At 42.0% G+C, this 12,699-nt stretch overlaps 1 protein-coding gene across 1 annotated transcript in view; it reads left to right on the top strand.

The window, feature by feature from the left end:
• The window catches only part of IQCH (IQ motif containing H), a 186,976-nt gene that overhangs the window by 7,159 nt on the left and 167,118 nt on the right, over window positions 1-12,699 (top strand). Inside the window, exons 2-4 of the mRNA XM_032864629.1 lie at window positions 938-1,060; window positions 2,476-2,570; window positions 10,302-10,419. Coding sequence (XP_032720520.1) covers window positions 938-1,060; window positions 2,476-2,570; window positions 10,302-10,419 — 336 coding nt within the window. The remainder of the gene's footprint in view (window positions 1-937; window positions 1,061-2,475; window positions 2,571-10,301; window positions 10,420-12,699) is intronic.

Raw genomic sequence — 12,699 nt, 5'->3', positions numbered from 1 at the left:
AGTTTGGTTTCTGATATGAATGCAGAGAATCTTGTGATGTCTAATTTCATAGCACCCAATTTCCTGGGAGGGTGATCGACATTAGAGAGACGTTCATCATTTCCAAAGAGAATACAGATTGGAGGAAAATGTTGAGGTGATAATGCACGCTGCTTTCTCTTCACCGATCATTTCCATTTCTGACTACGTAAAACAGAATCAAGGCCACACACCTACAGAACTGCTTCTTCAAGAGCAGTACGTGGGGAAGATCCAGCCAAAATGGAAAACCAAAGGGCCCTGTCAACCTATTTACAATTCCCTTTTGAAAGGCTCTGCTTGCTTGCTTGCTTGCTTTGAGAGAGAGAACGTGCGAGTGTGCGCATGCACAGGGAGGGGCAGAGAGAGAAGAAGAGAGAGAAATTTCAGCAGATGCCATGTTGAGCACAGAGCCCAGTGGAGGACTCGATCTCACAACTGTGATATCACGAGCTGAGCCAAAACCAAGAGTCAGATGTTTAACCGACTGAGCCACCGAGGCACCCCTGAAAGGCTTTGCTTTCACTAAAACCTCTCATTGCTAGAACTTTCCTGTTTTCTTACCTTTTAACCAGTTAGTAGACATCCGAGTTTGATGCAAACTTCGTATCAGCTCATACTTCTTACCAGCTATGGAGCTGAAGTGATTTGAATTGTAGTTCTTGGATTTGTTTCTAATGAGGGGAAGGAAAAAGAGTAAAACTGTATGAAAGCTTAGTTTCTTGAAATCTAAAAGACAATAATGCAACATTCTAATAAAGAATATCTTAGAATCATGAAGACAGTCCTTTCTGACGAACATCCTAAAATCTAGGCTGTCTCTAGACATGCAAGCAAATTGCAAATCTTAAAATAAATCACTGTTTCAGGTGAATTCTGTATGTATTCTTTCAATATTTTGTATTTTTTATACCTACAGGTCCATGAAGACCTTTATCAGTTAAAAGAGAAATTAACAAATTTCCCACTGGAGGAAAAAGGAGAGGCTCTAAACATTCAGAATCTTGAAACTGCAATCAAAAGGACTGAAATGGGCTTAAGAGTGAGTAGAGCTTTAGACAGTAAATAAAGTGCTGGAAGGAGACAAAGATTCCTCTAGAAGAAAAGGACTGCTGTATAATTCTGTAACAGAGATGGGCTTCGGTTGGTCAGCACCTTTCTCATTCTGTCCCTTTTATTAAAGTTACGATTATTAACTGATCGGTTTTCATCCTGTCACATTCCACAAAGAATTTAAGGTGTTGGGAATATAAGATTCTGCAGTGATAACCCCTAACATGTGGTTTGATAAAAAGCATTAAGAATGTTTAAAATAACCATTAGTCTAACAATATTCCCAACAAAAAAGGATTCAAAGCAATACATTGCAGAGAGTTACTATCAGATCCACTGGGATTCTAAAGAAAAAGAGTTTATTTTCCCTAAATAGCTTACATATTTTGAGATTAGTCATTTTGTGATATTATAATCCAGTAGATAAAGCTAAAGAGATGTACCTACAATTTTGGAAGGGCGAGATAAAGGACACAGGGACTTCATCATTATAGATGGGTTGAAGGGCAGAGGAGAATCCAGTCTTCAGACTAGGATAATATTCACTTATAAAACAAGGATCTAAGGGCACCTGGGTGGCTCAGTCAGGTAAGCGTCAGATTCTCGATTTCAGCTCCAGTCATGATCTCAGGGTCATGCGTTCAAGCCCCGCATTGGGCTCCATGCTCAGTGGGGAGTCTGCTTGGGATTCTCTCTCTCCCTCTCCCTTCACCCCTCTCCCCCTGGTCACTCACTCTCTCAAATAAATAAATAAATCTTAAAAAGAAAAAAGAAAGAAAGAAAGAAAGAAACAAGGGTCTATAGCACATGTGTCCAAATAAGGACCATCTCCATCTTCGAGACCTCGAACTGTCACTGTCTCTGCTCTGGCCTGAGACTTCCACTCTCCCACATTGTGAGCTTCACAGCCCAGCTCCTCAGGCTGTGAGGGATGTGGTGTGTTTTGTTGCCTCATCGAACTGGCACACCATTGTCCTATATAACTTGACGGTGAGACGGCTGCACTCAGCTGGAGTCTTTGGGTTGGCCATTTTGAATAATCTGTTACCTAAGGGCCAGATTCTCGCCCCAGATGCTTCCTTGAAATCCCTATTACTCCATATCTGTCCTGCCTAGTAAGCTTACCTGGCTAAGCGATTTACTGATGGTTGTGCATCGTTTAATTTGTGAAGAGTGCTACAGGTCATTCAAGCTCTGAGTCTCAATTGTTTATTATGGTTTTTGGGATAAAGTCATTTAGCCTTGAGATGCCCAATGATACCTTAGGCATGCAATAAATGCATAGCATCTTGTGTCTTTTAACTTAATTACACAATTCAAAGCATTACCCTAATGAAATAAAGTAAATTAGCTGAGTATCTTAAGTCCACTATAATGGCCTAAACTTTAACTTTCCTATAACAGATTCACATCGAGAAGTATTTAAATGTTGTAAACCATCATGTGTTAACAACGCCTGTTGATGGTGATAATTTATATTCTCTTCGAGCTTCCAAGTGGTAAGTAAAATAGCCATTTTGGAGTCCTAAATAAGTACAATAAAAAAAATTTAACTTTTCCCACTCAGGTCAGGTGACTGTAAAGACAAAATCTTCTAGGCTTTGTTCATATCTATTCTACGAATTTCAGTTAGTTTGTATAAGAAGTTAATGGCAGAATTTGAACTTTGATGAAGTTTATTCCGGGTTACTCTTCTTGCCTTCTAATACTTGACACCATATCAATTACTTCAGGGTCCTAGTTTTGGTGTTACTATTTTTTTTTCATAAAAGGTATCCAAAATTCAACTCCTAAAGGAAATATTTTTAAATTATTTTTATTAATATATAATGTATTATTTGCCCCAGGGGTACAGGTCTGTGAATCATCAGACTTACACACTTCACAGCACTCACCTAAGCACATACCCTCCCCAATGTCCATCACCCAGCCAGCCCATCTCCCTTTCCCCCAACCAACCCTCAGTTTGTTTTGTGAGAGTCTCTTATGGTTTGTCTCCCTCCCGATCCCATCTTGTTTCATTTTTTTCCTTCCCTACCCACCACAACCCCCGCCCTGTTTCTCAAGTTCCTCATATCAGAGAGATCTTGATAATTGTCATAAAGGAAATATTTTAATGCAAACCCATTTTTATGCTATTAAGATCACATGGTACTTTCTTTACACTTTTTAACACGTTTTATGTGCTTTATTATAAAGATGATTTGAGTATCCAGGGTAAACAAACCAAAAATAATAAAACTTGCTTGAAATATTTATAATGTAATACATCCTAAGAGATGATTAATTAAAATTAGGCTTGAGTTAGAGAGAAATTGCCTTGCTTTGGAACCTCTTACAAGTTGGCCTCCTGAATTTGAGTATATGTAGTGTAAGGTTGTGCTAGGCTTAAAAACCATATAGCCCTATTTGCATTGTAAATATATACTAAGCATAAGTGATTAGTATCAGATTGTGAGGTCGTTACAGAAATAGTACACAAGGAAACACGGAAATCTATTGACATAACCAAGTTCCAACATTCAGTAGTGGAGAGCAGAGCCTTGAGGACATCTGTCCCTCTTTCCCCCACATAAAGGAGTGCCACAGGCATCCGTCATCCCCTATAGGGGCAACCCTTCCCTCATCTGTCTAGTTTTTCATCATTTATATCTTTAATTTTTTAATCTTGGAATTTAAAAAATGATCTGGAGGGACACCTGGGTGGCTCAGTTGTTAAGCATCTGCCTTTGGCTCAGGTCATGATCCCAGGGCCCTGGGATCCAGCCCCACATCGAGCTCCCTCCTCCTGCTTCTCCCTCTGCATCTGTCTGCCATTCCCCCTGCTTGTGCTCTCTTGCTCTCTCTCTCTCTCTCTCTGACAAATAAAAGCTTAAAAAAAAAAAAAAAAGACCTGAAAATAGGTTAATATTCATAATCTTTTAAAACAAGGTATCTGTAAAGAAAATAATGAAAGGGATTCTTGGAGAAGAAAATATTGGAGGTCAGTTTCCCAACTTATGTTGATTGGCTCTTAGTTTGAAATCAAGGGAACTCTACAGGTAAGGTGTGAGGCCTTTGTAGATGGCAGCCAACAATCTGGTGTAGGCTATGGCCAAAGACTGAACATACAAGCAGCATCAAGTAGGAAAGCCTCAGAATTGAGGGGTCTGGGAAAGCAAACCAGAGAAGAGATAGCTGACTGCCGTGAACTCTGATGAAGTTCTGGCCTGTCTCTGGCTTTCTCTTTGTTCTTCCGTCCTGGCAAAGAACAGAGAGTCTGGGCTGCCGATTTGCAAGTTATGATAGCTGAAGAGAGAGAACTATGTAGCAATCACAGCCACAGAGAACAAAGCAGAGAGGTTCAGGCAAAGACCTTTCTTCTACACTTCTTCTCCCTTGCCAAGGACTGTCCTTGCCCCTTATAGGGTCTGGAAGAGTGAAAGAAGACTTCACCATTAATTGGGGCATGGAGCTGGCTCCCAGAAGTAGTCCTTGGATCCTTTCCCTCCTATTCAAGACAATAGTATGATCTCGGGTCATACTACAGCAGGAAGATGGGAGCCTGGCACGTTTGTAGAGCCTGACAAGCCTGCAGGAGTATTTCCGTCCTGGCTGTGGGTGTGTGCTGCTAAAGTAGCCCATGCAACTTGGAAATGAAATGATAGGAGCCAGGTCGAAAACTGGAGAAAAATTCCAAACTAGGTCTTTAAAGTAAGCTGGCAGGCGGGGCGCCTGGGTGGCTCAGTGGCTTAAGCCTCAGCCTTTGGCTCTGGTCATGATCCCAGAGTCCTGGGATCGAGCCCTGCATCGGGCTCTCTGCTCGGCGGGGAGTCTGCTTCCTCTTCTCTCTCTGCCTGCCTCTCTGCTTACTTGTGATCTTTCTCTGCCAAATTAAAAAAAAAAAAAAATCTTTAAAGTAAGCAGGCAGGTCCTGGGAGTCTGAGTGAGACTCACGGAGAGTGGCTCAGGGAGGAAGAGAAGCACCAGCAGGAGATGGAAATGGAAAACCGCAGAGCCAGGAGATTAGGGATTGTTGTCTGTGACCGCTGTGTTCCCCGGTCGATAGTCACTCCAGACTCTAAACTTATGGGGGGTTCCCAAGAGACTATCGTGAATAGACTTGGCGTCCGAGTCTATGTTCTGTTGGGAGCTTTCTATGCAAAACTGTTTGCAGAACCCAGAATTCCTTCAAGTTCTTATGCCTGAGGGCAGTGGGACTGGCCAATTCATTGCATTTTTCTTCTGAGGTTCCATGACTAAAGTCTTCCAAATACCCAAGTAAGAAGGTGGTTTAACATGATTGATGCCCGGACTCACTGAGGAGCAGCTTGCTTATCTCAACACTGCTCGGGAGGCCGGAGGAGGAGACTTAGCTTATCAGAGTCTCGAGCTGGAACAAGCTGGACCTGGCCTTTTATCCCACATGGCCATTGGTTTAAAAAATGGAGCATGCATCCATTACATGTATTTACTTACAAATTGTATACTTATCCTAGGGAGTGAATACATTATAAAATATACCAACAAAAGAACATTTAAATAATGACACAAGATGAAACAGCTTAAAATATTTTACTTTATTAACAGCACAAAATTTTCCTTCGCTAAAAAAGGTTATTAATTATAATGTTCTGGTTCCTTTATCTTGTCAATCGTGATGGCTTTATATTGGCTGTAGCTAATAACGCGAAACACACTTTACACTTCGTGGGGCTTCAGCATGGATGCTGGTTGAACGGGAGTCTGGAGTTCAGTCAGTCTTCTGGATGATTTTTAAGTTGGTGATCATGGGTGGAGATTTGGCAGACGTTTCATGAGTTTGATTGGTTTGTCATCATTTTTGCTCTCTATTATGGCAGAAAAGCTCAGGCTATGAGTAAGTGTCTGTTCTGGCATTTTCTTATTTTTCACTGATGCCCATTTTCATTGACTTCAAAATACAGTCTGTTTTTTTGCAGGAAATTTTCTGTCCATTTTCTCAGGCTCAATTGAAAATTAATTAATAGAATCCATACACTCACTGCACAAGTAAACTCCAGAACATTCTAACGCTGTAAAAACACATCACACAGACCCCACTGTTCATGCCTTTGTTGGAGTCTCCACTCCCAGGAGGCCTCCAGAACCGCAGGGGACATAACCACAGGAGGGTATCCAGGGACAAGCTGAATATTAAATAGTAGCACCAAGTAATTTCTTATTTCTATTTCTTATTTTACATATTTCTTATCTGGTGTAAACAGAAGTTCTTATACTCTCCCTACATAACCAATGGCATTCTCTTACGGATCGCTGAGATGTGGGCATTCTATTTGAGAGACCACAGGTCTAGAACAATGGTTCTTAAACTTTGGTTTCCAAATCCTTTTTTGCTGGCTCCCAGATGGTCCTGGAATTGGCATTTTAACGAAGACTCCTGGTTATTCCTAATGCAGATAATTTGCACTTGGAATCCCCAGGACAAGCATAACTCCCTGGAATCAGTATTCTTTTGGCCACATAGAGGGTCTGCCTCTATATGATCAAGAGCCTGGTCCTGGAAATTCAGCTACCCCATTGCTGTGAAGGGTTGGAGTAAACCTTTCGCACTAGGAATGAGCCAGAAGTGGGACCTGGCAGGCAGGCCGGTGGGACTGCCATTGTCTGCTTAAACTGTGAGTGTGCTGTAGGGTGTGTCAGAGGCCCAGGAGTCCAGAGTAGCAGCTCCATCTGAGAGGGGTGCCGTAATAAGGACCGCGGATCCCTGTTGCTCCTTTGACAGCAAGCACAGTTGCTATGAGTGACGGAGAATCAACACTGTTCAGACACATGGGGCTTCATCCCATCCATGGAAACCCAGGAAATCAGGAGAGTTCATTCCAAAGGAGGACTGTCCCTGGGTATACCTTAAAACATAATTTAGAACCGACCAGAGACAATCACCATCATCTTCATTTTCATCGTTATTGTGAATTTCATCATTGTCGTCAATAGCTTCCTAACACTTGACAGTTTGCAAAGGACTTTATGCTACACTATGAGGCCCGGGTTTTTTTATCCTTTCCTTTTGAAGATGTGCGTACTAAGGATCCCAGCAAGCTCAGGTCACCCTCGTCATTGGTGGTGAGGCCCAGACTCAAGGCCGGTCACCTGTCTGTGATCAACCGGTTTCCCACACCATGGCTGCCTCTAAATCAAGAAGCCTAGTTTTCACAGAAGATGATTTTCTTTCCAGCAAGAAGAGAAAATCTGGTCATTTTGTCCAGTAGAAATAAAAACCAGGAGGGACACAAAGTGGGTAACAATGGATGCCAGCAGATGCAAGATTTCCCCAGCTGGCATGCAGAAAACAAGGACGAGGACATTCTCAAGAGTGGCCCATTTGCTCCAAAGAGCTCAAAGAGCTTTTGTATTGTTTTCAAAATAGGTTCCACTACTATCCCACTTTGACAGTGATTCTTCCATGTCAAAGTGTGGTTCTTCCTCTCACGTGATTGGCTTTCACGGATTTTACTGCTCGTGATAAGGGCTCACACAGCTCTTAACGACCACGCTTTGTCAGTGACACTGGGAGGGTGACTACTGTCTGTACCTACAAGATCAGAACCCACGGAAATCTTCATCGTGTATTCTGTTGTGTGAGGGCCTGAGAAGGGGAAGCAAGAACAAAGCAAATAGATCACAGTGAGCATCAGTGAGAGGGGGAAAAAGAGGTTTGTACTGCATTGTGAGTGGCCATCACAAGGTCCGTTTTCCTCAGTTGATGAGACATCCTGGAGCCCATCTGTTGTGGGCGGTTACACTGTGGTACGTGCATTCCACTTGGGTAGACTGTGACTACAACCTAGTCACAGGGAGAGATAGAGCATGGGGAACAAGACAGAACACTCAGTGGTCTGTGGGAAGGGTAGGGGAGGCTAACTGTTCTTTCCATTTCTCCATGGGTTTGAAATTTTTTTAAACAAGAAATAATTTTTTAAAAAGCAGCATAAAATGAAAAACAAACTGGGAAAACATGTGCAGCAGATAGGACAAAAAAATTGCTAGTATTCTTAAAAAAAAAAAAAAAAAAAAGAGGGGTGCCTGGATGGCTCAGTGGGTTAAGCCTCTGCCTTCAGCTCAGGTCAAGATCTCAGGGTCCTGGGATGGAGCCCTGCATCGGGCTCTCTGCTCGGCAGGGAGCTTGCTTCCCCCACCCCTCTCTCTGCCTGCCTCTCTGCCAACTTGTGATCTCTGCCTGTCAAATAAACAAATAAAATCTTAAAAAAAAAAAAAGATCTCCTGCCAATACAAAAAACAAAAAACAAATACAACTTACATATCAGAGAGATAGAAATACAGATAAGCAGAAAATATGTGAAATATATTTACTCTCACAGGGAAGCCAGGGAAATGCAAAGTAAACAATATATTACTATTTTTTCTTTTCTGATTAGCACAACCAGATCATTTATACCACCCTCACACTCAGGGCTGATGAGGTGGCAGTAGGATGGGATTGCTTTGGTTCTACTACTGAAGGGATAAGTTGGCCTGAAGTCCTTAAAGGCAATTTTTCAACGGGTGCGAGAAGCTTTTGAAAATTGTCATTTTTTAAATTTAGCAGTTGTACTTCTAGAAAATACAGACACCTGTAGATGAAGTGTGCTGGGAGAAGCACTCAACACTCCTTGATCAGGCCACCCATCTTCCTGTGGGTCTGTGCCCCCAGGAAAAACCCCAGACAGTTACCTTCACAAGTTTTTCTTGGTTATGGCACCTCATAGGTGAGACAGGAAGACTGGAAGGGGCTGGAGTTAGCTAATAGCTAATCGCCCTTCCTCAGGTCAGAGGATAATTTTCCTTGAGAGCTGGCCTTTATTATTTTTTTAAAAATATTTTATTTATTTATTTGACAGACAGAGATCACAAGCAGGCAGAGAGAAAGAGGAGGAAGCAGGCAACCCGCTGAGCAGAGAGCCCCATGCGGGGCTCAATCCCAGGACCCTGGGATCATGACCTGAGCTGAAGGCAGAGGCTTTAACCCACTGAGCTACCCAGGCGCCCCAGGAACTGGCCTTTAATACAGAGAACAGAACAAAGAACAGAATTTTCTGGGAGTAGTTTGAACCAGTTTCTTTTCTCTCCCCACTGCTAGAGGCAGGAAGGGATTTTCTTCAGACCTCATAGCGAGAACATGGTGGGGTTCGTAGAGGTAAAACTCAGGAAAGTAGGCCTTCCTCTGTCCCACCAAGCCTTGGCCCCTCAGGACTTATAACACTCAAGCTAAAGCACACTGAGCCTCTGGCAATCTGGTAAGTGGAGGCTAACTGTTCTTGTCAATACCAGCACCAGTGATAGACTTCCTCTCTGGAGCTTTATCCAGGTCTGTGTGTCTGTCTGTCTCTGTCTGTCTCTCCAGTTTTCAGGGCAGTAGTTTTCCCTGTAACCTTGATTCTCTGATTGATCTAAGAAGAATTGCTTTTCAGTTTGTTCAGCTTTTTTTTTTTTTTTTTTTAATCACTCCCATCCTCCCAATACCCTACAAGCTCTTTACATGTTGAAGTGAAACCAGGAGCCCACAAACTGCTTTTTCACGATAATTTCACAGACGTGGGCATCACAGTAGAGTCAAGAGATTGAGTCACTGTGGTTGAGTTTAACTGATCTTAATTATGTTGACCATTTTAAAGAATGGGGATTTGCTTTCCGATGAAAAGTTTTAAGACCTACATTCCACACACAGTCATTCTTATAATCTTATTTTGTTTTTGTGCTGCTCGCCCATGGAGTTGCCCACTGCTTAATAAGGAAGACCTTTAACCAGCCTTTGATCCTTAAGTCTTGGCAGTTCTATAAAATAGCAGAAGTTTAAAGACTAAAAGTGCTAACTGCTTAGAGACCAGCATTTTGAACTTCTTTAACATTGTGATAATCTGTGATTTGGCTTTACAAAACAAAACACAGCATGTTGTATTTTTTTCTCCCAAGAATGTTTTATAGTGTAGTAATCTGGTCAGTTGTGGGTCATATAATCTCAGCCAGAAATAGACCTTTTTTACGTGCAATAGTGGTCATTATCAGACTCAAGTTCTTATGCTTAATAAAACAAGTGCAGGTTTCTAGTGGTAAAAATGCTAAAGTCAGTCTAGTTCACTGTAAATAACAATGGAATATTTCCTGTAAAATCCAAATTAACTAGGAAGCATTGTTTTAAAATTACCAATTTGTGAAGTTGTGAAGATAAATTCTATTTTAAATTTTCTTTTTCTTTCTTTTCTTAAACTTAGGTTGCTTCCAACTGTAATTGATCAGAAATCATTTATTTTCCCTCTAGAATCTGAGGGTAGACTTTGGCAACCCCAAAGACAGCACAGTACATTTCCACATGCCTTTCCAAGAATAAAGGTAGGAACAGAGATAGCCATAAAGACAGAAAGGGGATGAGTGATTGGGGAGACTGGGGGGAAGGGGGGCTGGGGAAGGACATCTGAGGCATCTCAAGTGTCTTTTTGGGATGGTGAAATGTTCTGGAATTTGAGAGTGGCAATGATTGCCCAACTCCATGGCTCTCCTGAACACCATTGAACTGTACACTTTCAAAGGGTAAATTTAAGGTATGTGAATTATGTCTCAATAAAGCTGTTTTAGGAATAAAAAAAAAACTTTCCAGAGTAAAGGCAGCAAATTTACTTTGTGTTCGAAATGAGAGAACATGCCACTGTTTTTTCAGATATGTTCATAACACTGTGAGTTTCTACCACACAAGAGCTTTCTTCAGAAAGCAAAATATACCAAGATACAGTGCCTTCGCATTTCTAAATTAGCAATAATCACGCCTCAGATAGACCAACGGCTACGCTGCTGCCACTGGGCAAAGCTAGAATTTCTGAACAGAGCCCTCCAAGGGAAGTTTCCAGGGGGCAAGGGCTAGAGCTCAAGAGGTTACTGATTTTGCCTGCTGGGTGTTCTTGCAATTGGATTCCTGTTCCCTCCCTGACTCCCCAGAAGTGGGAACAGCTCACCTCCTGTCAGTGCTTCGCGGACACTGACTAGACCCACCTTCAGAACGACCCTAGAGGGCGTGCTATTATTGTTTTCATTTCACTGATGAAGAAGCCAAGGTGCAGAAATGTTAGAGAAATTGTCCAGGAGGACACAGCTAGTCAATGTCAGAGGCAGGACCATGGAACCAGACACACAGGAATAACCACTGCGGTACCCCTTTTCAGATAATAGCTTTGTTGGGGTATAATTAATAGACCATCGAATTCACCCTTTTTAAGTGGACTTGAGTGGATTTTCGTGTATTCACCAAGTCGTGCAGCCATCACACAGTGCCCTTATTAGAACGGTGTTAGCCGTGTTTTTCTTCGATCACACCTGACAAGATCTGTAACTAGATTTTTTGTTAAATGTTTGTTCTCCCAGTAGAATAGAAGTTTAATGAGGGCGGGAGCCGTGTCAGTCTGTTCACTGCTGTAGGTTGCCAGGGGACTCTCGATAAAGGTTTGTTGAATGAAGAAATGAAACCACGACGCCCACTCCCCTGTGCAGTCTGTCAGTCTCGGCTCCACGACCTTCCCAGAGCAGCGCACTCCTACCGTCCACACTGCCCTTCACACCCTGAGTCTGCTCGGCCACTGTCTGTGGAGTATTTTGGCGCTGTCAGTGCCAAACACCGTCGGAGGCACACGGGGACGAATGATGCCAGGTCCCTACTCTCAGAGCTTATGTTCTCACTGGGGGAGACAGATCATCGACAAGAAAATACCAGCTAATAATAAAGGCTCTCCTGAAAATAAAACAGAACATCATGAGAAAGGGAGCTTAAAGGTCTCACACCTCCTTTCCTATTAAGTCTCTGCTAACTGTGAAATTTTTTTTTCTCCCCCTCGAGAATCTCAGGAGGGTCACTGGTGTTCCCAAGTGGAAGATTAGAGCTCTCTGGTTTGTGAGGACAATGAAACAACATATCTGATATTAGGACTATTTAGAATGTATAGCAGTTATTATTATTCCAGAAAAAAATAAAACTATGGCCCAGAAATTTATTTTCCTGAAAGAGTTTTACACCCTGGCAAATGATCACAACGATAATAAATCTTATGTGTTGAATATAACCCCAGAGCTCTTTTAAATACTGAGAGCATGGGTGAGCTTCATTTAAAAGGGGGCACGGACTGTTTCCTACCCTAGCTTTACCTCCAGGGCCTAGATCCCTATTGTTGTTTTATTTCTAATATCCAAGACATCTGCTTAAAAATGCATAACCGCTGACACACAAGATAGTCCTAATTTTGCATTGTAAACTCAATGACAAACAGTGCTGTTTTGCCAGCTGTTCTTGCAAGCCTACTACACCAACTTAAAAGCTTGTATTATTAAGTAGCAGTGAAATCCAACTGGGATATTACCACCTTTAATTGCCCACTGCCAACCTGCTCAACTAGGTAAACCCCAGTTGCTTCTTTCAGCTCTCTTTCTCCAAAGTAGATAACGATTTTTGGAATTCCATTTCACACCAAAAACTTACATGACAAACCATTAGGAGTTGCTCGATTATAATTAAAAGCCATAATTAAGAATTCTTTGGACAGCTACATGCAAAAGAATGAAACTAGACCGTTTTCTCATACCACACACAAAAATAAATTCAAAATGGATTAATGACCTAAATATGAGACC

This window comes from Lontra canadensis, unplaced genomic scaffold (genome assembly GCF_010015895.1).
Source record: "Lontra canadensis isolate GAN:19392208 unplaced genomic scaffold, GSC_riverotter_1.0 scaffold28, whole genome shotgun sequence".
Lineage (NCBI taxonomy): Eukaryota > Metazoa > Chordata > Mammalia > Carnivora > Mustelidae > Lontra > Lontra canadensis.
Note: the sequence above shows the minus strand (reverse complement) of the source record. Positions and strands in the feature narration are given on the sequence as shown.